The sequence below is a fragment of the Balaenoptera acutorostrata genome, chromosome 16, assembly GCF_949987535.1.
Source record: "Balaenoptera acutorostrata chromosome 16, mBalAcu1.1, whole genome shotgun sequence".
In the NCBI taxonomy this organism is placed as follows: Eukaryota; Metazoa; Chordata; class Mammalia; order Artiodactyla; family Balaenopteridae; genus Balaenoptera; species Balaenoptera acutorostrata.
The window spans coordinates 28,471,567-28,499,437 of NC_080079.1; the positions used below are offsets into that span (position 1 = coordinate 28,471,567).

Consider the following 27,871-nt stretch of genomic DNA (forward strand, 5'->3'; position numbering starts at 1 on the left):
GAGCAAGCGCACACGTGCCTGCACACAGACTAAACAAATTGGGACCCTCTGTGCACCTGACAGGACCCCCACTCATCCACCCATTGGGACACTGACCATCCATTCAACCTCAGGCTTTCCAGATAACATTTGCTAGCACCCCAAACAGGCAGGCCATCCCAGTGATGGCAGAGGCTTTCATCCTGGGACCAAAAGATGCCTTCAGCCCTCTGAATGGCAAACTACCAGTTTGCCGTTGTTCGCTGGACAAGACGGACGACTTTTAAGAGCTCCCTGTGATGCCAGGGCCATTTAGACAGCTTCCTAGGGCCTGAATGCCAGGCTCAGCCAGATACCAAGAGCCCACACACTCTTCCCCAAACAGAGCCACACGGAGGCTCCACACACAGAGGCACCAACCCCTCTCGGTACCACACATGAGGGGCGGGCACCACCTTGTCCTCTAGAATTAGAACAAAAGGTCACAGGATAAAGGGCAGAATGAGGGCCTCCTCCCTGACCATCTCTGTGGCCTGTCAGGCTAGATGCTGTCCACGAGGCTCCTGGTTGCCTTTGGCTTCCTTCACCAGCCCAGCAAATACCCCGGGGCCACAAGGGAGCATGTGGACCAGGGGGAGCTGCCCCAGTGCTCACTCCCATTTGTTCAAGCTCCAGGGCCCCTGCTGCTCTCCCTTCTCGCCCTCCTGTCCTCTCCAAGTCCTGAGTCCTTCTATTTCCTGACCTGACTGTGTCTACAAAGTGGGTACAATTCCTCTTGCAGCCTGCTGCCCTCACAGCCCTTTCTCCTCCTCCTGCCAGGAGCTGCCAGGAGCCACCCGGCACGTCCTCTGGCTTCCTCTGTTTCTGGATGGCTGCAGAGGGAGCTCACTGCAAAGGAGTGCATGGCAGGCTGAAGGCAGGCAGAGGAGGAAGTCCAGAGCAAAGTGGCCAGAGGCTCCTGGGCGGAGGGGGCTCTAACCTGGAACACCCAGGAAGCGGGGCCCTCCCTCCCTTCCTCTTGGCCTCTCTCCCACTCTCCCTTCTGCCAGGCACCAGGCTTGAGCGACTGCACTGCAGCATCGCCACATCCACTGCCGGCCTGCCTTGCGGTGCGCTGCCTGGTACGGGTGACCGTGAGCTCCAGGTCTTGCAACTTGACCTCCCATGCCACTTCCTTTGCTCTGCCACCTTTCTCCTCCCTGGCTGGCCTCCCCTTTTCTCCTTAATAACCTTCCGAGAGGCAGCCCCACCAGCCTGCTCTACCAGCCGCCCAGAGCTCTGGCTCCCTGCAACCTTTTCACATGCTCCGTTCCCAGGCAAGCCCGTCCCAGCTCCCAGGCCTCTGCCTTTCACCTCTCAGCCTCATCACCTCCTTCCCCACTCTTCCTCCTCATCCTTACTTTTGTCCTTCCCTTTCCACGTGCATCTCCCTCTCCCCTCCTCTAGCTGTGGGGAGTTACACCTCACCCCCACTTCCCTTCCTCGGGGGCTTCTGGACTCAGGGCCTCCGGAAATGTCACATCCCCTGTACCTGCACTGAGATTACTGCTCTGGTCTGAAGCAGAGAGATAAGTTATGGGCAGTTACACAGACCAGGGGCTGCAGACCGCTGGCCCATGAACTGAATCAGGCCCGGAGATGTGTTTTATTTAACCAGCACAGAGTTTTAAAAAACGAAATCTCAGTGCCTCTAGGCTGGGCCTGCGCACTCCAGCTCCTGTTTGTTCAGTTCTCACCACCTCTGTCTCAGCATCGTAGGTTCTCCTGCTGACCTTCCCCGCCGGGGTCCTGGAGGCCTCTGTGCTCACGACCCCTGCAGCCACACGGCAGATCCACTAACACATTCTTGCCAGTCTGGACTTTGGGGCACTACTTTCCTCCCCCTACAGCCTACAACAGACCCGAACCTCTCTAGAATGCCAACGACTCTGCCTCTCTCTCTCTCACATGAAAAACACAAAATATCTTATCATATTATCTCTCAAAAACTGAAAGAGGCTTCCCTGGTGGCGCAGTGGTTGAGAGTCTGCCTGCCAATGCAGGGGACACGGGTTCGAGCCCTGGTCTGGGAGGGTCCCGCATGCCGCGGAGCAACTGGGCCCGTGAGCCACAACTACTGAGCCTGCACGTCTGGAGCCTGTGCTCCGCAACGGGAGAGGCCGCGATAGTGAGAGGCCTGCGCACCGCGATGAAGAGTGGTCCCCGCTTGCCACAACTAGAGAAAGCCCCCGCACAGAAACGAAGACCCAACATAGCCATAAATAAATTAGAAAAAAAAAAAATTACCATTAAAAAAAAAAAAAAAACTGAAAGAAAGAGTCCAGTTATTTTTGGGGTTGGTGAGGATGAGCTACAAGAGGAGCCTGGCTCCATGGCCTCTCCCATCTCCCTCCTACATGACTTCCCCTCCTACCTGAGAGTTCCCAGGTCTACACAGGGCCTTGCTTCTTCTTTTCCAGTCCCAGGTCATCCTCTTCTGGTTTCCTACACCCTCAAAAGCACCCCTATGCCCAGCCCTCCCCAGGAGACCGCAGGCATCTGCCTCTGCCATCATGCTCTACTTGGTCTGGTGTCCAAGCCTTCTCTCGTTCCCAGTTATGTGTTCCTTGCACCCAGCTTCTTCCTTATTTCCCTGGCACCTGGATTACTGGGGAAGGATTTGGAGGCTGGGCCTGGGGCCGTTGGGAGAGCTCTGACAATGACCGTGTCCCAGTGCTGCTGACATGCCTCCTGCTGGGCGACCCGCAGGTCCCTTGGTGGGCCACTGCACCGTAACTCTGCAGGAAGGGGGTGCACCAGGAAGGGCATCTTCTTGGCTGCTTATGCAGTTGGTCCCTAACTAGTTCTGCCAGTGGGGCTGGGACTCAAGTGTCGAACTGAAGATGGACAGTGGATCACACAGCTCTCTATCACAAAGGCGGCATCGCTGCAGCAAAGCCCCTCTTATTGGGGCCTAACTAGACTATGGAGTGTTACAGTGCAAATAAAAATTGAAGAAAAATTTGGCCCCAATTTTCCCAAATTATGAAATGAGAAATCTTCAACCCAGCCCTATTATTGCTGCCCAAGGGTCCAATGACTGCCTCACTGATTGACCTGATGGTCCCAAGGACAAGGTGTCCAGCCTTTGTCTGTGACTGCAGGTCTTCCTCTTTTTCCTCCTCTTGGCCTCAGAGCCCATTTACCCAAGAGCAGACACAGGTAGGCACAAACACACACAAATCCACACACCCTGAAGATATCAATCTCTGTGCCCACAAACCATCATGAATACATTCAAGCTGCACCTTTAGAGCACCAAAACAAATAACTTGCTCAACAGGAGAAAAACATTTCAACCCAGTAGTTTAGTGGTAGACAGATAAACCCACAGCGATTTAATTTTCCACCCGTTTAATATTTTACTTGTTATTAGGGCATTGGTTGTGAGACACTGTTTCCCACTCCTCAGATTTATCAGGGGCCCTTCTCTCTTCTCTAGGCTCACCCACATGGCTGGGTGAGCAGCACTGGGCATAGCTTCCCCTGCCTGAACCTGAACTCTGAATGCAAGAAACTTGCCCTGCGAGAATCTGACCTGGGGGTGGGGGGACTGAGATGAAACAGCAGGGATTCAGAGAAGTGGCAGGCCACGTTCACACCCTTTACTGCATTCTTTTAAAGAACAGGAAGTGAGAAAGGAATTCTTTCCAGCATACAGTTTCCTCTTAATATAAGAATTCCAACTCCAGGCAGCAACAAGGAAGGGCCAAGGACGGACCTGAACTTTAAGAGGCAAAGTTGCAGAGTAGCTGGAGCTGAAGATCTAGGGAGCTGGGGGCAGACAACGGAGCCCCTGGTTTAAGGCGCTCCTTTGTGGGCTCAGAGGGAGCCCCCTTTTCAGCGTGCAGGCTCTGGTGTAGGGGGGTTTGGTTCATCTTCTGCACCAGTTACTACTATTGCTATTCTTTCTATGGAAGCATAATATTCTTGTCCACAACACACCATCACATATACAACCACACTATCCCGTGGGTACTGGAACAAGCCCACTTCCCAACTGCTCCCTACCACCCCAACTTCCAACGGTGCCTCTGGTCCCCTGGATCCACTTTGCACAATAATTCCCACCTTGTGCCAATATGCACACAAAGCCATTGTCCCATCTCCCCCCCTCCCCAATATTCTCTTCTCCAAGCACCCCATTTCCCTTCACTAGGGGCTGCTCCTGCCTGGCCCCATCTCCACTTGGTTAATTCCCCCCATGGCCCCTGTATTGAACTGTTGTGTTGTCCATTTCCCTGTGACAAGGGCTCTGGTTACAGAGTTATTGATTGGTTTTCATGCAGACAAATGGGCCCTTCCCGAGCTCCCATCAAAATCCCTGGCTGTATGGGCTGATTGTTGCCTCTCGGGGTGTAGGATTGCACTGGAGACCACCCTCCACGCAACCTCCTTTGCCCAGACTGTGGACGGTAATAAATGGAGGCAGCCTGAGCGATAATAAAAGCAATTGAGTAGGTTACCTGTGCAGATACAAGATTTATGCCTCTTCATATTTGATGTGATTGTTTTATTGAGTTCTCAGAATAGTTGGACACTATTTATTTAGGGTTTTCCCCTCTCGTTTCCTCTTTGCAACACCCTCCAAAACCCACCTGGAGCTTTCGTTAGGGACAACCCCTCCTGCCTTCCTCTTTCCTAGAGTTGCCAGTGGAGGTAAGAACTCAGGGCAACCAGCCATTGCTCTCACCTGAAAGCCATTTTGTGGCCTGCCCACCCACTCGGAGCCTGCCCGCAGGGAAACAGACCAATACAATTGTTGGCCAAGAAGTCTAAAATAACTAAGGGAACAAAAATGGCTTTTCAGGGGGACAACTCCAGCTCATTTTAAGAAAAGAAGGCCAGCAGTCATGACTATTTCACACATTATTCTAACGATGGGTGGCCTCAGCAGCAGGAGATGCTCTCTGGGGAAGGACAGGTGAGCAAGGCTTTTCAGACAGAAACTGGCATGTCTGTCCACGATAGGTGGTCCGATCCAGTAGGCCCAGGGCCACAGAAAGCAAGTTCTCTATCCTTACTTTTCCCTTTCCTCTATGGGGAGAAGTCTTCTTCTTAACCCAACAACTTGCCTTGGCTCTTTGCCACTAGACCAACAGCCCTGACCACCAAACAACTGCAAGGGTATGGAGATGGGCAGGCAACGCTGCCTCTCTGGCCCAGCTTTGTGCCAAGCCAGGTCCAAGAGTCAAATGTGCAATGTTCTAGAACCTGTGTCTGAGAAAGAGACACAGACCCCCGCCCTGAACATGTCTTCAGCATTCCCTTGGCTGGAATGAGTGGCTCCCAGCTTACTTGGAAAGGCCTTTGAATGAACAGCTAGGCCACTGTCACCCCAGTGCCAGATTTCCAACGAAGACCTGCAGATGACACGAGACAGAACTGTTTAACAGCCCTGGGGCTGGCGCCTTCTTGAAGCCAGTGCTGCCACTGCTAGGAGAGTAAATATGCTCACTTAGAGCCCAACAGGCTAAGAGAGAGTGTGGGTAGCAGGTGATCGGGGGGGAAATTGACTCTGGGAGGGTCCACTCCAAGGATCTAGGAGCTGAGAGTGCCTTGATCCCAAAGAGTATAGGGCAGGCTGAAAAAGTTAAGAGAGCGAGGGCCTCCTTGTCAGCTCAGCCCAAGACAGTGCCCTCAGGGGATCTTCAGTAACCCTAGACTCTATCTGGAGTTTGCGCCTGTGCCTTCAAAGGAGCTATATTCCCTACTCAGAGCAACAGCCAAACCTGAAGACTCTGGCATATAATCAGGAAAATCCTTCCTGCCCAGCCAATTGCTCAGCAACGTAACTAGGTGGCTGTTTCCCTTTCAGCAGCTTGGATCTCCCTCCATCTCCTCCCCCCTCCGGGCCATTTCCCACACCAGGTTTCAATCTCAAGTCACCTGTTTATAAACCCCCACCCTCTACAGCAGTGGTGTACAAGCTGAAGAGCTGGCAACTCCACGCTCAGCGATCGGTAACCCAATATTGAGAGTTATTCAAATAAATTCCACATGCTAAGCAATCTAGTCAACCCTCCGGATTTTTGACGGTGGTCTCTGGGGGTGAGGGTGAGGTTGGGAGGCCTCTCTGACCTACTCCATTGGCTCAGAGAGGTATTTCTATGAGGATTTGCCAATGGAGAATGGGGGCTGGATGTCCAAGCCTTTATCGCGACAGGATCAGAAAAAGCCCAAACCATTTTTAAAGCACGAAAAGCAATTTAGTTTATAACCATAACAGTATATTTCAAGTGTGGCAACAGCATCTGTTTTGGGGAGGAGAAGATGAAAACCCTCATGATTTGGCTCAGGTGGATAAGCATGTGTGGATTTCCTTTCTTGCCAACAGCCAGCACAGGCACATTCTTACCATGAGGGTTATAAAGTACCCAACACAAGTGGGCACCTCACCAACAGTAAAGCGCTAAACTCAAGAACCACCTGGTCCCCAATGCGTCACACTTTCTACACAGAGGAAAATCTGTAGGCTCTTCCTACAGCAAGTGAGATTTCACAAAGTTCCTGGCGTCAGCAGCACCGGCAGAAATCCCGCTTTTAGCAGGTTTTAGGGTTGAAGTAACGCATCTCAGATAAACCCTCCCCTTCAGAGCAAAGCACCTAGAGGGATGACGCTAAGGGCATGGGCCCAGATGCACCCCTCCAGTCCTGACTCGGCAGCACACTGGGAAGCCCCCAGAATTCTTTCCAAAGTATGAGTCACAGTAGGATTCTGTCCCAAAGCAAAATCAAGAATACCCTGACTGTGCCTTGTTGACAAAGCAAGCCAGGAACCTAGCTGCAGACCCAGGGCTGGCTGCCCATGCTGCCGGTGGCTTCCCCGTTCTTCTCCTCCCACTACCTTGCCATCTCCAGCAACACCTGTCCACAGATGGCTATTTTCCCACACCCAAAGGTAGCCTCCGTGCCCCTCAGGTGATAGGGCTCCGTGTTGAGAAAATTCTGCTGCTGTCAGAGCTGTCAAGCTGAAGCCGTTCTTTCTCTCACTCTCATCCCACTAGCAGCTCACTCTTCTACTTTCTCCCAGTTCTGGTGAGTGCACCTCAAGGCCTCTGGAGCTTGATCCTGGGGTCACATGTCCCCTGCTCTCCGTGGCTTTTCAGGATGAGAGTATTCCCAAATTTTGAATAAGCCAGCTTCCCAAAACATCTCGGCCAGTGAGGGGGTATATGTTGGGGAGAGTGGGGAGAAGGGGTGCTAGACAGGGTGCTAGGCAAGGGGTGCTGCCACCACACCTGCCTTGATTGCTCCAATCCTCCACACATCAAGAGAAGCACATTGCCTTGACCGAACATATCTTGGGTTCCTCCCCCGGCTTGCAAATCCTATCACAACAACAAGATTTCTACCAAATGTTCTCCAGAACACCAGCACCCAGTCCCAGCAACATTGCTCCTCAGCAGGGCTGCTCTCCTCCCAAGACCTCGGTTCCAACTCACTCCCAAGACCAGTAGCCAGCCTAGAGGCTGAGAGGAGACAATGCTTCGTCCCCTTCCCATCCCTCACCGCCACTCCTGCCCCAGCCCCAAAGCTTCCCCAGCCTCCTCCTCTGGCTTTTAAATGCAAAAGACTCATTCCTCTCCCAAACCACCAGGAGAATTTCTCCAGCTCCTTTGGAAGGTATCTGAATGTCAAACCGCTATGCTCTCAATACCTAGCTGAGCCAGGCCCAGGGAGCTGGAGAATTTTCGGAGGGTGTATAATTAGCTGATCAGTATTATGTTACCCTGTTCATAACTGAATAACCATTTTAATACAGATGGCACACACTGGGATAATTTCTGGGGTCGCCTCGCAGCACGTTACAGCACGAGTGTGGCAGAGGGAATCTTCTTCAGCCAAGGTACATTCTACCAGTTAATTTTACCTGCTGTTTTCAGGATGATTTGGGATAATTCCATTTCATTTGCAAAATATTAAAAAAAAAAACCCTTGATACGTAATGCCAGTTTCAGAAAAAGGCACCAGCTGAATTATTAGTTGTCCTGATAATGAGCCTATGAAGAGTGTAAAGAAAAACAAGGGTATGAAACCCTCAGCCTTCTTCTCGTTTGGGGTGTTGCCCTACAATGCGCGGGGCGGGGGTAGAAAAGCTGGCCAAGGCTGTCTGGAATTGCACAGGGTCTCCGCTGACATCAGGTTGTACAGTTCTGTGATGGGAAAGCCATCTTGGGTTCCCATGTCCAAGTGCTCTTGTTATGTGCTGTACCTGCCACATGTGTACACTGGCCGGGGGGTGGGGGGTACATACATGGAGTGTGCACGGGTCGCATAGAGCACACTGGAGTGGCTCGGAGATTGGGAGACTGACTATCTTGTGCTACTATATGTGGAGCTGAATCCAGCCTGAGTTGTCCCCCTGTGCCTGAGCCTGTCATCAGTGCAGGCTTAGGCCTGGACATAGGTACTCTAGGTGGCTGGAGGCATCTCCTAAGGTTCAGTCTCAGGGTCCAGAGTTCTCCCTCCTGACCTGGCATCCCACTCCTGGTCTAGCTCCTCTACTCCCTGCCAATGGCTGGCTGGTGGTTGGCGTTTGCTCTGCAGGCCTGGATACTGGTGGTAATAGGCCGGAAATTTGTGAGGAGCTGGCTAGCAAGGCCTGGGCTCCCGGGAGGCCAGCTTTGTGGGAGTCAGCAGGGGTGGCGGGGGAGCCAGGACAGGCGGCTGCCCCTGCCGAAGGGAGCATGCCTTTAGAAAGGGAAGTCTGTTTGGAGGCGATGAATACACACTGGTCATTTTAAAGGCTTCGGTTGTGGGCTGTGATTGTCTCTAGATACCGAGGCGCGTAATCTTGGAGTCTTAATTACCACAAACACTTGGATTCATTTCCAGGACGCCAGCGGGAGAAGCCTGGCAGGGAATACCCAGCCCTGAGCTGGAGACAGCCTTGTCTGTCTGTCTATCTCTCTGCCTCCCAGGTCCCCTCTCCCTGCCCAAAGGACCTGGGAGCTGGGAGCAGGAGCAAGGGCGGGCAGAGGCCGAAGAAAGAACCGAGACCGGTGCTGGGGGAAGCCCTGGTTGGCAGGAGCTGGGAGCTGGAGCCCCACCCTGCAGCCCAGCGTGGCTTGCTCACCTGTTGATGGAAGAGACGCTGGGCACTGTGTCGTTGTCACAGATGCCCTCCGCCAGGAGCCGGTCCCGGATCTCCCAGGCGAACATAGTCGGATTCTGTCGCTTGTATTCAGCAATCTTGTCCACAACTTTGGGTGTTGCCACTTTGGGCTTGGAGCCGCCGATCACTCCGGGCTTGATGCTGCCGGTCTCGTAGTACCTGCGCCGGGAAGACCGGCGGGGTCAGCGAGAAGCGGGTGGTGGCAGGGACAGGGGGCTGCAGGCGCCGGAGCTGCTGAGCCACTCTCCTGCCTGAGGCAGTGGCACGGAGGGAAAAGGCCCAGAGTGTCTGAACCGGCTTCCAGAGTCCACTTGGCTAGGGCAGGGACACAGTGGAGGATGAGGGGAGGGACACCAGGGACGCTCCCTCCCTGGAGGTGGCCATACCAAAGGCTGCACGCACAGCAGCTGGAATCCATGCCCCTGGGAGTGGAAGCCCGGCGCCTCATTTGGGAAGAGCAGGAGGAACAGCACTTGGAGGCCTCCAGACCTTTCCCACAGAGCACAGGGACCCTATGGGAACCAGGACCAATCTTCTACCTCCTCAAGCTGATTTTTCTCTTCTCGGGGACCCATTTTTACCTTCCACCCTATTCCTCCAACCCTCCCTTCCAAAGGGAAGAGCTGTCCTTCCGTTTCTGAAGACTGGAATCAGGCTATCTCCCAGGAGCTGGATGGCCCTGCTCCACCCTCGCTTCTGGGGCCACAGTCACCACCTGAGTGCCCTCTCCAAAAGGAGCAGCTATCCAGATAGCCCCAGTCAGGGACCTCCCTCTCCCACTGGCGACCTCGACTTTTAGCCAAGCCCTCGGCTGGAGACCCAGGGCTATCCAAACGGGGAAGGAGACAGGGCACCTCCCAGGGGCAGCTCCGAGGCTCTCACCTGCCCAGGATTTTGCTGACACAGCCGTGGCTGACCCGCAGCTGCCGGGAGATGTCGCAGGGCCGCACACCCTGGTGGGCCAGCTCCACGATGCGCTGCCTCACCACGTCGGGCAGGGGCCTGCCATTCACAAACACCCCCCCAAGCTGGTTCACACCCCCGTGCCCTGCTGGGGAGAGACAAGAAAAAAAAACAACACCCCACACACAGCAGGGACCGGCCATTAGTCAGGGTCCATGACCCAGGACGTGCAAAGGGAGCAGGCAGGGCGGAAGGGCATGTTCCCGAACTCGCGGGAGAACGAAGGCCGCCCGACCACAATGCAGAGGATTAGGGACTGGAATCTGCGGAGCTGCAGAAACGCTGAAGCGCAGATGCTGGGCGGAGGGCAGGGAAAGAACGCGGCTCTAAGACCGGTGCGACGCCAGGGAGAAAGTGAGGGAAGGAATGGGGAAGCGGGGCGAGAGGGAAAAAAAGGGAAGAGGGGGAGAAAAACAGCACAGTGGGAATTAATGCCAGCAGGAAAGAATGTAGAGAAGAGAGGACAGGAAGGGCCGGGCGGAGGACGGAACCCAGAGCGGTGCGGAATCCCGCCTGAGCCGTAGGCAAGAGGGAGTTGTAGGAGCCTGCTTGGAGGCGGATGATTCTGGGGTGTTTGGTCGGGTTGACTCTGTACATAAGGACTCCAAGCACAGAGAGGGCCTAAGTCCCTGACATCCCCCCCTTTTGCTCTCTACCTCTTTCCTTGTATTTATTTTTAATTGGAGTTAGAGTTTTCCTGCCTCTTTCCCTGTGTTTTTGTTTTGTTTTCTGATGGGGAGCTTTTCTTTCCGTTATGTTTTCTATCTTTAGATATTTGGGGAGCCATATTTCCCCTTCGCCTCTGTAGTGTTTAAAGTTCAAAGAAAGCCAAGTGGAGGAGGAAAGGCTGAAGAGGCAGGGGCCCAGAATCTGCTGCACTCGGAGATGGGGAGGCAGTGGAGAGCGGCAAGGTGCCGGGGTAGCAGCCACAGAACGCAGACTGCTTGGGTTCGTTCGCCTGCCGCGCTGCGCTAGGCTTCTGGCCCACGGCCTCGCTCAGGACGCACGGTACAGGTCGCCCAGCCAGGCTGAAGGCGCATGGGGCACCCTGTGCAGCCAGCCCGAGCCAGCCCGTGTCCATCTGACCTTTTAGACCTCCGCAGCCACTCAGGAAACCGGGCAGCAACGGCGTTTGCTCTCCTGGGCAAGAGGAGGGTGCTGGGTCTCCAACCTGACTCCAGCGCAGGCTCCCAACCTCGGAGCCGAGGTGGTCGCCGGATGCCAGGCCTGAGGACGCTGCCTGGCGCCCCATTCTCCCTGGCTGACAGCAGTCTAGAAATCCTGCACCCAAAGCTATCAACCTGCAGCCGCAGTTACTGAGCAATCCAACCGCAGAGAGTTCTAGCGGCAGAGTCCGACCTGACCGGGCCAGCAACCTGCAGTCCCTGTCCTGCTAGCCTCAGGCGACTTTCGGAGAAAGCGGGGACATCTGCACCCGACTCGCTTCTCTCCGGTTCCCTTCTGGGGGACCGAGAATAGGGGCCGGTGAAACCCCTGGGGAGAGGCCTCTGATCTAGAGGCTGGGGGAGGCCGGAGCCTCTTATTCTACCCCTCATCCATGCTAGGCTCCCTACCTCTAGCCCCGCTCCTCACCCCTCCCCTCCCTCCAAACCCGACCATCAATAATTTAGGCCCCGGGAGAACTCGCGTTACCGGTATGAAAAGGCGGCAGCTGCGGGCAGATTAAAGATGAATAATTCAGCCTCCCCGGGCTCCGGGCCCGGCCCCTCGACCCCAATCTAAGGGGTGGGTAAGGGAAGGGGGCACGGCGGGAGTCCAGGGCTGGGGCCGAGAACCTGCGCTGAGTCGGGCCTGTAATGCGCCACTGCCGCCGGCGCCGACTCGGGCTGCCGCTGCTGGCCGGCCAGCCCGCCCGCCCGCCCGCCCGCGCCGCGATCTCTCCCTTCCTCCGACCACCTTCGGCTCGCCTTACTACCCTTTCGGTTTCAAAGTGGCACCCAGTGGGCGGCCAGGACTCAGCAGATACCCCGCGGAATCGGCAAGAGAGGAGAGGCAGCGAGGCCAGGAGGCCGGCGGGCTGGGCGAAGACGGCGTGGTACCCCGTTCCACTCCCTCCGAAAAGGAGTCAGGATTTCAGGCTCGGCTCCCAGAAACCCGCGGCAGCCGGAGGCCCCTGGCTCGGATTTCCTGTGCTTGGAAATTATTTAGGGAAATATATTTTGTCACAGGAGTATTTTTTAAAGCTCCCTTATATGTATATGCGCTAAATATATGCTTAGAGAAAAATACAGCTCTCCCTCCTAGGCTCTCTTGTCCGAAGCACAGATCCAAGCCAGGTCTAAAAAGTTCCCCTGTGAAAAGTTACAAATCATCTTTGATTATTAATCTACAGAGGAGGGGAAGTTTTCTATTTAGAATCTATTTATCTTAAAAAACAAAAAAAGAAGCCGGCAAAACAAAACAAACAAAAATTACCTCTGAATTGTTTTCCAAGCTAAAGACATATGACAAGGATTAGATTAATTCAAATTTCATTAAAATAATTCTCTTTTCCTAGTTTCAAATTTCTTTTCTCCCCTTCTCCTTTTTCCTGTAACATTTTTTTCTGTTTTCTTGCTCTTCTTTCCTCCCCCTTGTTTTGATTTCTCTCTCCTTTCTCCCCAGCTTTGGCATTTGCCTTCCTTTTGTTCTTCCCCCCTCCTTTTCTCCCTCTTTTCCTATCCCCTGGCCAGGTTACTGGCTGGCCCGTCCTTACCACAGAGTGGGAGCCCAGCAAGGAGCCTCCAGAACTAGAAGCCGAGCTTTGCTCTACCCAGGGATCGCCTGGAAGGCTCTTCTACATGATCTCTCACAGACTTCGATTTCTCCTTGGAATCCCTCTTTGTTTTTAGAGCATCTCCCAGGGAGAGGCAGAGAAAGATGACCACCACATCCTGCCAATCTCAGACTCCCAACTCCAGGACAAGAGGGGAAGGAGTAGGATGGAAGGTAGGAAAAAAAAGAAGAGGAAGGAAGTATTTCAAACCAGCCCACAAGAAGCCTTGGCTGGGCTGGCAGGGCCAGGAGGTGCTGGGAGCTGAGGGTCAGAAGGGGGCACCCCACCCCCACACTCTTCAGCCTGATTGTCCTGACACTGAGGCTGCCCTTGCTGGGAGTCTCCTCCTGGACCACCACACTCTAAGTTCCAGAAAGGTAGAGATGAGGGGAGGGAGGAAGGGGAGGCAGAGAGAGAGAGAAAGAGAGAAGATAAAGAAAACACCACAACACAAAACCCTGAAAACTGCCTGTCCATTAGTCCCCCAGCTCCAGTCAAGAGGGTGGCCAGGGAGTAGGGTGGTTGGAGCCAGGGTCAGGGGCTGTGGATCCACTACCTAAGAAAAAGCAGGTGGAAGGAAGGAAGGTGATGGGCACCAGAGAGGTAGGAAGACAGGTAGAAGAAGTATGAATGACATAAGGCAGAAGGGAGAGAAACTGGGGGCTTTAGAAACACCGGGAAATGAGGAAGAACGAAAGGGGTGACCAGGAGAAGCCAGGGTGGCCTCCAAGATGGGACTCGAGCGCGTAGGGAGCCAGGGCCGCGCCAGGACGGGACAGGGTGGGACGGGGTGCCCCGAGCTGGGGCAGGAGCAGGGCGCCGGTACTCACGGTGCATCGCGGAGAAGGGGTCTGCTTTGCAGTGCATATCCATGGGGAGACAGAGGAGCGGGAGCAGCGCGGCCGCCGCCGCCGTGTCGCCTCTCAAACTCAACTTCAGGACTTGAGGAAAAAAGGGAGGGACGGTGGGGGGGGGTGGAGTGAGCGGTCTCCCGGCTGCGGCGGAGCGCTCGGGGGCGGGGGGCGCCGCGCTGCGCTCCCCGCGGGGACTCCTCCCGGGCCTGCCGGAGCTTGCAACCGCAGCGCCCGGAACTTCCCACCGTCGGGGCGCGGGGCTGGGCGGTCAGCAGAACGGCCCCGGGGCGGAAGGCCGGGCCGGGGGGACCTGGGGGCGCATGGCGCGCGCGGCAGCTGCGGCCAGGGCTGAGGCTGGGCGGGGGAGACGGCTCGCTCAGCTCCCCTGGAACCCGTTCATCCAGAGGCGGCAGTCGGAGTAGCCGTGGAGCAGGGGCGGCCCGAGGGCGCCGGGCGGGGAGCCGGGCCGCTCCAAGTGCCGGTGAGTTGGCGAAGTTGGCAAAGAAGTAGCAATCCTCGGGATGTCCGAGCGGGCGCCTTCGGGAGGGGAGAGCGCGAGCCGGGCCCCCGCCCCCGGAAAAGGCTGGCGCGCTCCGCCGCGGCCGAAGGGCCGGGAGGGAGGGAAGAAGGGAGGGAGCCGAGGGACGCCGGCAGCACTGGACTGGCCCCAGGTGGGTTGCGTTTGCGAGAAGACTCGGCCGGAGACTGGAGCCTCGGCTCCCGGTGTGTGTCTCTCTAAAAGCTGCAAAGCCCCCTCCAGACCCCCTCCCTCTCCCCGCGCTGGGAGATGGATGACTTGTCAGACAAAGGCAATAGATTCCACCACTCTGTGATTCGCCAGCGCCGGAGCCCCGAGCTTCGGCGAGGAGGGCCCCGCGCCTGTCACTCCGGTGCCGGCGAGGGGAGGGCAGGGGAGGGGGAAAAGGGAGGGAGGGAGAGAGGGAGGGAGGGAGGAGCGGGTGAAGGGGGAGGGGAGGGGGAGGGAGGGGAGGGGGAGGGAGGGGAGGGGAGCGGGCCAGGGGGAGGGGGGAGGGGAGCCTGGGATTAAAACTACATTGAGAAACGAAACTCGCAGATAAGATAAACGTTAGATAAGGATAAAGAGTGGCCAGTCTAATGAATATTCAGGCCACAACAGAGGGTCGCAGAACGCGCCACGTTTGGAAGCCGGCTCGAAGTCCCAACTCACCCAGCCCTGCCATCCACTGGCCAGTGCCCGCATGAGCCACGGGGCCCCGAGCTCGTCCGCAACCCTACTCCTATCTCCCCTACTCTCAGCTCTCAGTTCCCTTCCGTTCCTCCTGGTTCTTCCTTCCTCTCTCTGGTCCTTCCCTTTCGCCTATCCCTCCTGAGGTAACTCCCCACCCACATACCCCCAATTCTCATTCCGGGGCAAAGTGTCCGGCAGTTTTTCCTCTCTCGTCCCACGCACGGCTGCGCGCAGGGCTTCCCTCGTCCCCTTGCCTAACGGGGTCTGGACAGCCCAGAACGCTCGGTTTAGAATCGAGCTGGAGACCTCCGGCGGGGACCCACCTGCCTCAGTGGGACCCAACGGACGGTGCGAGAGCCCGGGGACTTGGCTCCTGGACCCTCGGGTGGCCGGGGAGGGGGCTTGGGGAGACAGTGCAGAACGACTGGTCGCTGGCGGCAGAGGACGCGGGAGACCGAGGCTCGGCTCGCTCTCCCCGGCTGGGGAGAAGAGGCTGCGAACGAGGCTGAGCGCCGCCCGCTGCCAGCTCGGCGGATCCAGAGCAAGCGCAGGAGGCGCAGCGCGCTCGGCCAGGACCCGCTCCTGCCGGAGCCGCTGGTCCAGCCTCCGCGGCTCTCCAACGCACTCGCTCCCTGGCTCGCTCAGGTCCGCTCGCACGCACCAGACAGGAGAAGCCCTTTGTCTCCTAACTGGTTAAGTACAGAATATCCAGAAGATCTTTATGAAATATTTTCCCTCGTCTCATAAATCATCTTGGCACTTCAGCTGATGTTTTAACTCTCCCTCCTTTGCTCCCTCCCCCTCCCCTTTCTGGGTCTGCGAAAGGGCGGCTCAGGGAAGCCGGCGCTGCGCTCTTGCAGCCGGTACTCGAGGCGACTCTAGCCCCTGCCTGCTGACCCTGGCGCCCGCAGAAGCGCCGCGGACTCGCGCCGCTGTCCCTCTGGCCGGCGCCCAGGCGGCAGCTAGGTTGGGGGGCGGAACCCGCCCAACTCAGGCAGGAGGAAACTCCTACAGGGCCTCTTGCACCTGGGTTTTCAGAGCGCCCTTCATTCTCGGGCGGGGTTCGGGCCAGGTTCAGCCCGACAGGGTTCCGAGCTTCCCACCCTTTAGGAGGCCGGATCCGCTGGGATCCTGTCATTTGCTCTCCTTCCTGGATCCTCCGGAGCCCAATCCACTTAATCCACCTGCGAAGTAATTTCTGGGAGGAAAAATCCCCTCCCCCCGCCCCCTCCCTCCCAGCCCTCACCCCCACTTCCTTTGGGCGGCCAACCTGGCTCCCTCGGGCTGGAGGTGGAAGGCGCAGGGTCCAGCCCCAAAGGTCAGTCTCTTCCTCCCGAGACCTGCAGATGGCGCTCCCGGGTTTGCTTTGGCCTCACAACCCCACGAACACGCACTAACTTGGTGTGGGGAGCGAAAAAGGAAAACAGTTCCGGGCAGCCTAAAGGAAAAGGCTCCTGGGCCTGGGAGAGAAGGGCTCTCAGGTGTTATTAGCTGGTTCAGCCTTGGGCTTCTTTCAGGGAGGTAATTAACCCAGAATTGGGATGAGGGGGCCCCATCGAGGAAGGGTCCTTACTGAGAGGAGCTCAGAACCGAAGGAGCCCTTTGCCCCAGGTCTCCCTATGTTGGTCTAGGAAGTTGTCTTAGGGAGTCTGAACTCTTGAAAAAACTGGACTGTGGGCAGGACCCCTCTCCACACACAGACTCAGATTTTTCTAGAATCAGCTAGACATGTCGCTAGGTTACACATACTACGAAGAAGTGTGGGTGCATACAACAGGCGTTTTTTACATACTAAGCAAGAGGGATTTTCATGTTTTGTAAAGAAGAGGACTTAGTGCACAAAGTGTGCTGGAAGTTGCACTCACACACCTATACTACACATGTACCCCCTGAGGAGTGAAGACACTTCTATTGATAGTCCAATTCCCAGGTAGCCCCTGAGATTCCAGAACCCCACTCCCCCTGCTCCTGGGACACTTTCCTCAGCACTGCATTAGCTGGACATCCACCCTCCCACAAAGCCAGCCCCTGGCAGCTTCCTCCTTGGCTCCAGCCTGTTCAAGTGTCTAGAAAATCAAAGAGCAATACTCCCCGATGATTAGAAGCCCTTTTAGCCGAGACTCAGCCTTCTCCCAGGGCTCCAGGCTGAAGGGCTGGCCTACAGATTTCTCTCCAGAGGTGTTGGCCTCTCCCTCTGATGCTCCCTTTCCTGTTCTTCCCTTTTTTCTCCTATAGTCTTAGTAGAGGAGAAAAAAGCCAGAAAGGAAAAAAGAAAAGAAGAAAGAAGAGGAAAGAGGAAAAGAAAGAGAAAGAAAGAAAACAACCCAACCCCAAACACAACCCGGGCTCCGACCTGTCAGGGTTGGTTGCTTTTCCCGTCTGCCTCTAAATGAACCTTTTCTCTCTGGTGTTTTCAAAGCAGCCCTTCCACCCCCCAACCTAAGGGCATTTACACTTCAAACAAGGCGCCCGCCTCGCTGCGGAAATTTAAAGGCAAATAAACTTTTGGGGAGTTGCTCTGATACCCATCTCGGGATTTGCTTCATTAGCCGCCTCTGTGCATCTGATCTGCCCAATAAATCTTTCTTGTGGATCTCCGCTCCTTCACCTTCTCCGCTCCCTTCCCTGCCAGGCTTGCCTGGCGCCGGGCACCCCCGCCCTTGCCTCCTTCCTCTCTGACGAGCTCCGGCCGCCAGGCTCTCCAGTTGTCTCCCGTCTGCTTTGTCGGGTGTAGGTGTCCGGGAGGCCTTGGTCGCCATTGAGCTTCTCTCTCCTCCCCCACAGTACACACACGCAAAGGCACCCCAAGCCAAGCCAAGAGCGACTAGCACCCTGAGCTCCCAAATGCATTTCTGGGCAGACTGTGCATGAAGTGCTCGGTAAACCCTTTCCGGTGCCCCCGATTGCACCCTCTCCCTGCCCGACCCTTCTGCTCCTTTTCCGTTTTCCCATTCCCTGGCCCAGTGCTTTCTACCCTGGGAGGAAAAGCTGAGGCTTGGCTGCCTACCCTCTGCAGGCAGGGCCCTGACCTGGGGCCCCAGGCGCCTGACCTGGAACAGTTGAGGAAGGCGGCTGGGCTGCGAGGGGGCGGGGGACTGGGGCGCCTGGTGGGGGCCCGGGGAGCATCCCAGCCAAGCCCCTCCCTGGTGGCCTGGGCCAGCCTTCCTCCTTCCACTCCTTCCACCTCCCGGGGAGTGGCAAGGGGAGCCAGGGCCAGGGCTCTGAGGGAGGGGATTAGAAATTCCGAAATTAAATGTATCTCCCTAGGAAATGCTCCCCACAGCGCGGACCAAATTAAACGCATTAAAGTTCAGGGCGGGGAAAGCTGTTTAGAACCAAGGGGGGAAAAACAAGTCCAAAGGGAAGAAAAGCAAAAACGGAGGAGGGAAGAGCAGAGGGTAGAGCAGAGCAGCAGCTCCACAGCCAAGCTTTTTTTCAGAATTATTCCCAGTTTTGGAAGTCACCACCACCAGAAAAAAAGAAAAAGAAAAAGTTTGTCTGACAATCCAAGTCCGGGACAGCTGCGGCCCACTCGCCCCAGGGTTCCGGTGTGCACCCCGGGGCGCATTCTCTCGGCGACCAGGTCCCAAGCAGCCGGCGCACGCATGCTGGCCCCTCTCCAGCTCGCCCTGACCGGCTCCAGCCCGGCCGGCCCTTTCCCCTCCTCCTCCCCATTCTCTCCCCGCCCCTCCCCCTTCCTAGCCCTCTGGTCACGTTGGAGGATGGGTTTTTTTTTTTTTTTTTTGGAAGAGCTTCTGGTACAATATGGAGCACCATGGGCTGCAATTTCACACTCCACGGCACATTCCCCCTAAAGCTACTTTCTTTTTTTTCATCTAAGACCCCCTAATTTCTGCTTCCTCGCTCCCTCCCTCGCTCCCTCCCTCGCTCCCTCCCGCTCTCACTCTTCTTTTCCCGCTTTTGTTCCCAATATTTGGGCTCCCTGCGTGAAGCCCGGGGGGCCTAACTCCCGGCTGGCCCCGCCCGCTCTGTCTGTTGGTCCTGAGGAGGCCGGGCGCACGTGCTGCGCCTTCATCTTCCCCGGCCCCTCCTCCTTTAACCCGGCTTCTCCTCACATGAGGTCCTAGCGACCTGCCGGCCCTTCACAGCTCCTTTGAGGGGAAACGACAATGCAAGCCACTTGGCCACCAAAGCAGCCTCTTAGCCGCACGGGCCTGCCAGGTGGCTGCCACCGGTGGGCCACCCGACTGGGGAGCAGAAAAAAATGGTCAAGTCAGGAGAAACTGGGCCAGCAATCTATAGGGTAGGAGTGGAGGGCTCTGTCCAACAGAGAAAAAGCTAGAAGGAGGTGAGGGGGGCGCAAGAGGCCCAGTGAGGCTCTGGTACTCCTGGACACAGCCTCCCCCCACACACACTTATGGACCTCTGCACAGCTAAAGGGGCCACTCACTCCAAAGCCCAGGGAAGGAGCAATAGCCTCCACATGCACAGTCCCTTTGCCTCTTTGAGCTTCAATTTTCTTACCTGTAAAATAGTGATAATTACACCTGTCTTGCCTCTCCGTGGAGCTAGACAATAGGAAAGCATTTTAAAAACCAAATATTTCTATAGTAGATAAAGGAATAAGTGCCTAACTTTCTGAACCCTTAACCATCCACAAAGAGGGAAGGGAGGGATTTGGGCACTTAGGCAGGGCAGGGGGTGGTTTTTTCCATCCAACTTCTACCCTATAAAAGTAACTAGAGGATTCCTCACTGCCTTCCTTTCTGTGTTCCTCCCTTTCGGACTTCTTTTCTTTCCGTTGTCGATACCACACCCTGTCCATGTTCATCACTCTGCTCTCTGTCTCTTTCCTGCCACTCTTCCACTCCCACTTCTTGTGCCCCTCATCCCACTGCACCACCGCAACTGCTAGAGAATCAGTTAAATACCACCCCGCCCCCCGCGACACCCAGGTTAATTGTGGCCTCAGGCGCGGTCGCCTTTGGGCCAGTAGGCCAAAACCGTTGGGAGGAGCTGGCCCGTTGGTGGAGACTTGGGGAAGGAAATCCCGTCCAGTTCGGTTCCAAACAAAGAAAGTTGGTCCTCCCAGGACCTGCAGTCAACCTGCCAAAGCCAGAGCGCAGATGAGGTGGTGGGGAGAGGCCTGACCAAGGGGAGGTGTGGAAGAGGGGAGAGAGGAGGAAAAGAAAGGGATGCGAAAGGCGCTGCGGGACTGGAGAAGGCACTTGTCTCTGGAAGGACCGAAGAGACTGGTTTAGGCCAAGCCAAGGTCCCCACCTGGCTAACTGCCCCCTCCCTTCCTCCCCAAGGGTGAGAGAGTCCCAGTGAGGCTGAGGGTCCGTGCGAGTAATGATTAACCCTCTTCTCAGCCAGGCCCTGAGCCCTGAGCCTGACCTGGCCGATGAAGGGAGACAGTGCCGGCGGGCCTCCAACGTCCCCAGCGCTACCCTCCACCGCCACCGCGAAGAAGGGGGCTGCGGAGGAAGGGGGCAGACGGTAGCATGGGGCAGCTGAAAAGGGACGGAGTGCAGGGCAGGGGGAGCGCAACTTCAGATGCTGGGCAGACCAGGGGAAGCGAAATAGCCACCGCCAATGTACAAGGAAAGGAAAGGGCCAAACGCGGGAGAGGGCGCGCGGCTCTGCGTCGCTGAGGAATAGTTGTAGGGGGCGGGCTGAGTTTTCCCGGAGTTGCGAGCAAGCACCAAATCTACTCTCTCGGATCCGTCCGCGGCGCGCCCGCCCTCCCTGCCTCCTCTCCCAGCTGCTGTGCGGACGTGAGGAGCAGGCGGAGAACGCGCCAGAGTCGGGAGCGGGTAAGGAAGGCAGGGGGAGCCCCGCCAGCCAAACAGGGAAGCGAGGGGCAGGGCCGCCCAGGCGGGGGCCAGGCTGTTCGGCGCCGCAAATTGGCCGGAGACAAAGGACCGGAGCGGAGGGGAGAGGGGATCACGGGGGGGGCCGGGTAGGGGAGAGGGGATCACGGGGGGGTAGGGGAGACGGGATCACGGGGGGGTGTCGAGAGGGGCTGATGAGACAGGGAGAGAACCAAAGAAAAGGGGTCTCTCTGGGGAGCGGCCAAGGTTCGTCTACTCCTCCCGCCTCCGCCCACCTCGGCCTGGAGCCGGGACATCCCAGGGGCTCACTATCGCTTGGGTTGCTGGCCGGAGGGCCTGTGGCCTGAGATCCGGGCAGAGGGGTGTTGCTGTGGCTCTGGGGCCATGTGTGTGTCTGTGTGTGCGCGCGCGCGACAAGGTTTAGGGAAGAGGGGGAGGGGAGGGGAGGAGAGGGCCTTTGCTTTTGGGTTAGACCGCTGCCCCACGCTGCTGCAAGCCTCCACCCTCCACTTTCCGCAGTCCAGAGCCGTCCATCCCCCGAACTTGAAACAAAAGGGCTTAACCGAATCTCTCATGAGTCAGGGCACGGGCTCTTTCTGGAAAAAGTGCTTTGGTTTGAGACTTTAAGGGTTACTCGAATCCAGGATTATTTCTTAACTTTCTGCAACTGTTCCTGGCGGGGGGTGGGGGGAGATGCAAAGTCAATCTCGGACAGAAAAAAAGCTCAGGTCCCAGTAGTTCGCTCTGCTCTCTCTGAACAGGCCGGTCGTGAAGTCTAGACCCGCGGATAACGAATATAGTGAAGAGAATGAATGATGGAGGGAGGAAGCCTCTTTCAATTTCTAAATCGATTAAGGAGAATTTCTGATGTGTCTCCTTGGGGGCTGAATGCCTCTTGAAGGGATCATGTGAGTGTGTGAGTGTTGTGAGGGTGTGTAAAGGTGTGTGTGAGCGGGGTGGAGTGAGTGTCTAGGCAAACAGCTGTGTCCCAGGCGGGGCTGAGATAGGAGTTCAGGACCCATATCCACACCTCCCCCTCCCCTCTCTGCCCTCAGCCGAGCCTGCACCGAGGCCAAGGCCTCTGCAGCCTCTTCCAGCGGGGCCGCCAATCAATCCTGCAGGTCAACACAGCAATTAATAATGGGGTGAGGAGGCCTGGCAAAAGAGGGCGGGGAGGCGTAGGGCTGTGTCTCCCCCAGGCCCTGACGACCCGGCGGCAGGACAAGGGAATAGGGAGGGGTCTCCGAGGGCATAAAGATCCCTGGGAACTCAGTGTGGGCCCAGGGCCCCAGGAGGGAGAGGCAGGGGACCAGTGACAGGGAAGCAGAGAGCCAGCTGGGACAGGCCAGTGGAGTAAAAGGAAGGTCATCAAATAAAGGGCTTATTTTTATGGTGCTGGGAGTAGAGGCGTCGATGGCCAAAGACCACAACTGACCTGGTAGCCAATTCTCTTCTCTTACCCTTTCCCTCGCTTTTTCCTGGTCTTCGCTGTTCCCGAACGGGCTCAGCGAGACTAAATAAAACCCGCATCCTTCGCAAACCCGGCTGCGGAGGTTGCACCAGGGCGTCCGCGAGGCACGCACGCTCGCTCGAGCGCGCATGTCATTGTCATTTTGAACCAGCTGGATGGGTATAAAAGGGGCACGGGGGCCCTCTGGGGCACGCAGGGTCCCCGGGGGAGCTGTGCCCTGGCCAGAAGTGTATAAGAAAGAGGTGAGGGCCGAGGGGCCGGAGGGGGGCCGTGAAAAAACGATAGAAGGCGGCTTGGAAGGGAACGGAGGTTTCCTCCTCTCAGACCCAGCCCTGCCCAGTTCCACAGCTCCTCCCCACAGTTCCCCAAGCCCCGGCTGGGCTGGCGGGAGTTTGATCCCCGCAAAAGCGGGGAAAGGAGGGAAGGGAAACGGAGTGCGGTGCGCAGCTGCTCTTCCCGGCCGCCCGGCCAAGCGCGCCGGGAGAGCAGCTCCCCGGGCAGACTCAGGTAGGCGCAGGCGCCCCTGGGTAAGCGCCCTCGTCCCTTGTGGAGTATCCTGAGCGCCAGGAAACTTGGGATGAGAGCCCGGACAGGTGCTCAAGGATGCCCCCACCGCTCTTCCGTCTCTCTCCGAGGCGCTGGGGAGAGGGCCTGGCTGCGTCTTCCGGGAGATTTGCAGGGACTGGGAACAAGGTTCACACACCTCAGGCCTGCGAAGCAGTGAGAGCCGCTTTCCAAGAGGGAAAATGGCAAAGTGGGAGTGTCAGGAGCCTGAGCAGACAGGACGGGGAAGAAAGGAGGGGTGGGGTCAGGAGGCGGCAGGAGTCAAAATAGATTCAGGCAGAGTGAGGGAGAGAGAAACCCTGTGCAGGAGAGGAAGAAAGGGTGAAAGAGGTTCCCAGGAAGGCCCAGCCATTAGGTCTGTCCTTGGGCTGCATATTTATACGGTCGAGGGGGTGCACAGATGGGCTCTCAATTGAATTCCATCTTCAACACCATCAGAGATTGATTTTGTACTCGCTTTTAATTTTGCCATAATTAATTAGATCATTACAACTGTTTGCTATTGATCTCCCTACTTAAACTTCTGATGTGGAGGGGTGGCCCAGATCCCTAAAAGCCCAGGAGGTGACAGTTGACACTCCTGGAGGCCCAGATTCTCCAGTGAGGACAAGGCCCCCAAGGGGGAATGGAGGCAGCCAAGGGACTAGGCCAAGAAGCTACAGGAAGGGCAGTGCTGAGGGTGGAAACTGGATTATCTGTTGAAAGAACTAGAGCCTGAGCTGGTAGGGGATGGGGGGAGGAGGGAGAGGAGGAAGGCTATTTGGAGAAGGAGAGGAGTGAGGCAAAAGGGGCCTGGAGTTAGTCCTTGACCTCTGTGGTATTATTTGAAAAACTCTGGGAAACCTGATCCAACCCTCTCCCTCCCCAGCAATCCAAAACTAAACTTGGGTCCCTGGCTTCCCACCCCTGAGCTACACCAGGACACCTAGTGGGCAGATGGAGTGGAGTTGGCAGGCCTGAGGGAGGGGTGGAGGGGAAAAAAAGAGAGAGAGCAGCCCTCCACTCCCTTAGCAGCTTCAGATTCTCCTCCCCACTCGGGTCCCCTGGGGCCTGCCATCCCTCCTCTTGCCCCAGGCCTCCCTTGAGCCGTTTATTTGGGGAGCAGCCTTCTCTCCACTTGCATTATCTACACCAGTGCTTACACTTTGGTTCATACTCAGATACACAAGGCCCTCACACATGTGCACACAGACTTGTGCACATAGCCTGTCCCCACCCACTAGCACACATGCACAGGCAACCACACTCCATCCCCACTAGAAACTAAGGCCTTCCCAGTGCTCCCAACTTGGAGGAAGTCAGGCAAAATATTTTTACACTGAAGGAAAGTGGAAAGATAAAGTCCTAAATGCACAAAAGAGAGCAAAGCCCAGGTTCTGCAAAGTGACCAACAGAAGTTGTAAAACTCACGTTTTCTGGGTGGAAAGTTTTTAGTTGATTCAGAGGACACTGGGCTGGAAGGCCCGGAGGCCTCAGCGGTGGGAAGAGGCCATAGAGCCCCAGTCTCCAGCCCCGCTGCCAGGCAAGCACAGAAAGAAAGAGGAGTGGGGTCCCTCGACTTGGCCGCTCCCATGCCTCTCGGTCACCCGCACCCCCCTTGCCTGTGGCGCCGACGGGTCCTCCTTGCTCTTACCTGCCCGGCCCGCGAGCTGTTCCATGCTTTACTCCCCACCTCTGCCTTCTGGGCCTGGGTTTCGCTTCTCGGCTCCTCCGCGGCCCGCCAGCGCGTCTCGCCTTTGCCGCCGCCGCCTCGAGATCTGGGCGCAGTCACCCAAGACCGAGCGGCTCAGATAACCCGGGCTGCCCGCCGCCTCGGCTGTGCGTTCCGCTCGCGCCCGCGCTCACCCAGCCGGCAGCGCTGAGGCACAGCCACGCGTCCAGGAGCCCCGGGCTCTCCGCCCCGCGCACACGCGCGCACACGCACCCCGGCTCCGAGCCCGCCGCAGGCAAGCCGTCGCCGCGCGCAGGCACCCAGAGACCGAATCCCCAGCCTAGACGCCCGCGCACCCTCTCACCCCACCCCCTCTTCCTCGCTGTCACTCGCTCCCATCAGTCGACAGCTTCACAAGCAGGGGCGTCTTCACTCTTATGCTCTCCCCAACTTTGTGCGCTCCCCTTCCCCACGACTCTCAGCGCTCGCCCCCTGCTACTTTCTCCACCAGCATTTGCTCCACAGCCTGACACACACGCCCGGATCTCAGCCCATGTTTCCAAGATTCCTACAGACGCACCCCAACTTTCTTGGGCAACATAGTCATTCCCTGTCGCCAGTACATTGTGGAACTGCTCAATAAATCCCTCACAAGCCTCTCCTGCTCCAAATTCTTTCCTTTTCTTTTCTCTTCTTTCCCTTCCTCCCTCCCTTCCTCCCTCCCTCCCTTCCTTCCTTCCTTCCTTCCTTTTTTAAAAATTCAGAATAAAAGGAAAAAATCCTGGCTTCCTTGCCTTAAGGAGATGACACAGGCCCTGAGGAAAGGGAGAATTACCAGACCCCTCCCCGGCTTGGCCATGCTGAGAGGCCCACCCATTTGAACCACACCATTCCACAATATTCTGGTCCTCTCACTCCAAGTCTCTTGGACCCTTAGATTCACACCTCCTCCAAGCACACTCATGCTTTCATCCCTGATCAAAGGCTCACTTGAGCTTTGTCCCACATCGTGCTCTCCCAATCTGGAATTTACACCTCTCACACCTTTGTCACAAGTTCTCCCTCAAACCTCTCATACACCACTTTGCTCATACCCACCTTCTTGTACTCCTCCTTCTTACACACTCACACACCTCTCAAGCACAACTGCTCCCACTTCTACCACCCCACGTACCCCTTTCTCAGCTGCCCCACTTTACACTCTCACTCACTTGCTCTGGGCCTCCCACTCTCATACAGCCTTGCTCCCACATGCTGAGTAACACTGGGAGGCCGTCAAGGAAAGTGCTGGGTAAGCCCCAGTGTGCAGGCAGGGGTCTGTGGCTGGCCCCATCTCCTGCACATACACCTCCAGGCCTCAGGCAGAAAGGCACCAAAGCAAGGGTCAACGCCCAGGTCCACAGGACCTACTGAGCCAGCTTAGGTTAGGAATGGAAGCTCTTCCCTGGGAGTCTCAGACACTTCAGATGAAGTTCCTTCAGATAAATTGTGCAGCTCGGGACTGGAGAGGCACAGGCACCCAGAGGCAAAACCCTTATCATGGTTCCCCAACTTAAATTATTTCTTTTTGGCCACATGCATCTTGCAGGATCTTAGTTCCCTGACCAGGGATTGAACCAGGGCCCTCGGCAGTGAAAGCTTGGAGTCCTAACCACTGGACTGCCAGGAAATTCCCATCCCCAACTTAAATTTTTAAAATCTTCCCACAGGAACATTAATCTCTACTCTTTCAGGGAAATCATGACCAAATTACTGTCTTACCAATATGTGATTTAAAACATCAGACTTCGCTCGTGTTTCTTTGCTTTTTTACTTCTTTTTAAAAATCAAACAATGATTTTCCAATGTAAGAGTATGGAAACCTAAAAGTAAAAAAAAAAAAAGTTTTTGCTTTTTGTTATACACAGAACACCATTCCCAAGGACAAGGATGGGAGAGCAATGTGCATAAATGAAACTCTAGTCACACACACACATACACACACCACATTCTCATGTGGTTATTCCATTACACACACCACGTGAGATGTTCACACACATAGTTAGCCTCTCCGTCACCTCCTCAGAACCACACACATGGGCCATGACCTGCTGAGTCACACCTCCACTGCAGGGCTCTTTGTGCCTTTGTTACCACTGCTTTTAAATAGTGGTTATAATCCTTGCCCTTCTCACAGTTTTCTCTTGAGAAACTTGGGTGGAAGTGATTGATAAAATGTGAAGTGCGACCACAGACATATTCATTGCTCTTGTTCCTGTGTTTTCAGAAACAGGAGTTGAGACCCAGCATTCCACACACACACATAGCAGGGAGGCACCCACTGGGGAACCAGGTGTTTTGAACTGGGGACACTCACAGACTCAGCTCAGCGTCCCTGCTGCTTCTGAGCCAGCTTGTCACAGTTACCTGAACACAGGGCCCAGGGTTGGGGCAGTGCCAGGGCTGGGGCCTAGGCCCAGGGGAAGGCAGCTGAGGCCATTGTGCTAAGCAGCCTGTCGAATACCAGTGGGACCAAGAGGAGGAAGGAGCTTTCTTAGCTCTTGGCTCTGATACTTTTGGAGCCTTGGGGACTCTGGAAACCTGCAAAGTGATGCCAGTCAAAGGGCAGGCCCTGCACCTCAGCCTCCCTCCAGCCTCCTCCCTTAGATTGTGCTTCTCTTTGTCTCCCAGCCCTCACCCTTGTCCCACACTGCCTCTTAGGGCCCTTCTGCTCATTGCCCGCCCCATTGATTGAAAGTCTCTCTCAGGTTCTCCAAGGAGTCCCAGGAAAAATGATCCGCCAGCCTATTGATTCTTCATTAGAATTACATTTTCACGTGTGCTAAATTGGTTTTAAAAGCTTTTTCTGTTGTTATTGTCTTGTCAGACACTGCGGTCCAGGGCAAACCAAGTTAAAACGTTGTGGCTTCCTAGGGAAAAAAAAAATCACCGGGGCCAGGTCTGTGATTACTCGCTTTCCTGCCTTATTGTTGTCATGATGACAATTGTGATTTGGTTTAAGTATCTTTAGGAAAAGGGCCCTGCAGGAGGCCACTCAGGTCAGGCTGGGGCTGGCTGGCGAGGTGGATGTGTGTGAAGAGGGCTCTGAAGCCCCTGGAAGAAAGACACCAGAATAGTTTTTCTTTCCTTGAAAATTAAATTTAGCACTCTAACTTTATTAATTGCTTCTGGGACAAGAGGAGAGGTGAAAGTTTTAAAAATCACTTTTATTTTCTCCACCCCCTTCCAGATTGAATACAGGAGAAATAGAAAACACAACCTCACTTATTCTAGCTCACTCCCTTTTCCCCTAAATAACTGGGGAGGGGGTGTCAGTCTTTCACAAAGTGCTGAGGGAGAGGTTGCAGCCTCCTGCTTTGTAGCAGGTCAGAAGCCCAGTCACAAGGATGCTTTTAGTCATTACACTTTGTGCTACGGGAGGAATGAATGCAAATGAGGGTGGAGAAGTGGG

General features: G+C 55.9%; 1 protein-coding gene across 9 annotated transcripts in view; it reads right to left on the minus strand.

Annotated features, from left to right (window-relative positions):
• The window catches only part of PAX2 (paired box 2), a 91,493-nt gene extending 66,903 nt beyond the window's left edge, over positions 1–24,590 (minus strand). The window contains exons 1-4 of one of the 9 annotated variants that reach the window (XM_057531424.1): positions 24,403–24,590; positions 13,706–13,816; positions 10,019–10,184; positions 9,098–9,295 (exon numbers count right to left, since the gene is read on the minus strand). In XM_057531424.1, the coding sequence (XP_057387407.1) occupies positions 9,098–9,295; positions 10,019–10,184; positions 13,706–13,816; positions 24,403–24,427 (500 nt within the window). In that variant the 5' untranslated portion in view covers positions 24,428–24,590. Of the gene's footprint in view, positions 1–9,097; positions 9,296–10,018; positions 10,188–13,705; positions 13,817–24,402 lie in introns of all 9 variants that reach the window. The other 8 variants (XM_057531423.1, XM_057531425.1, XM_007187336.2 and 5 more) reach the window with 8 other exon arrangements.
• Between the last annotated feature and the right edge of the window lie 3,281 nt (positions 24,591–27,871).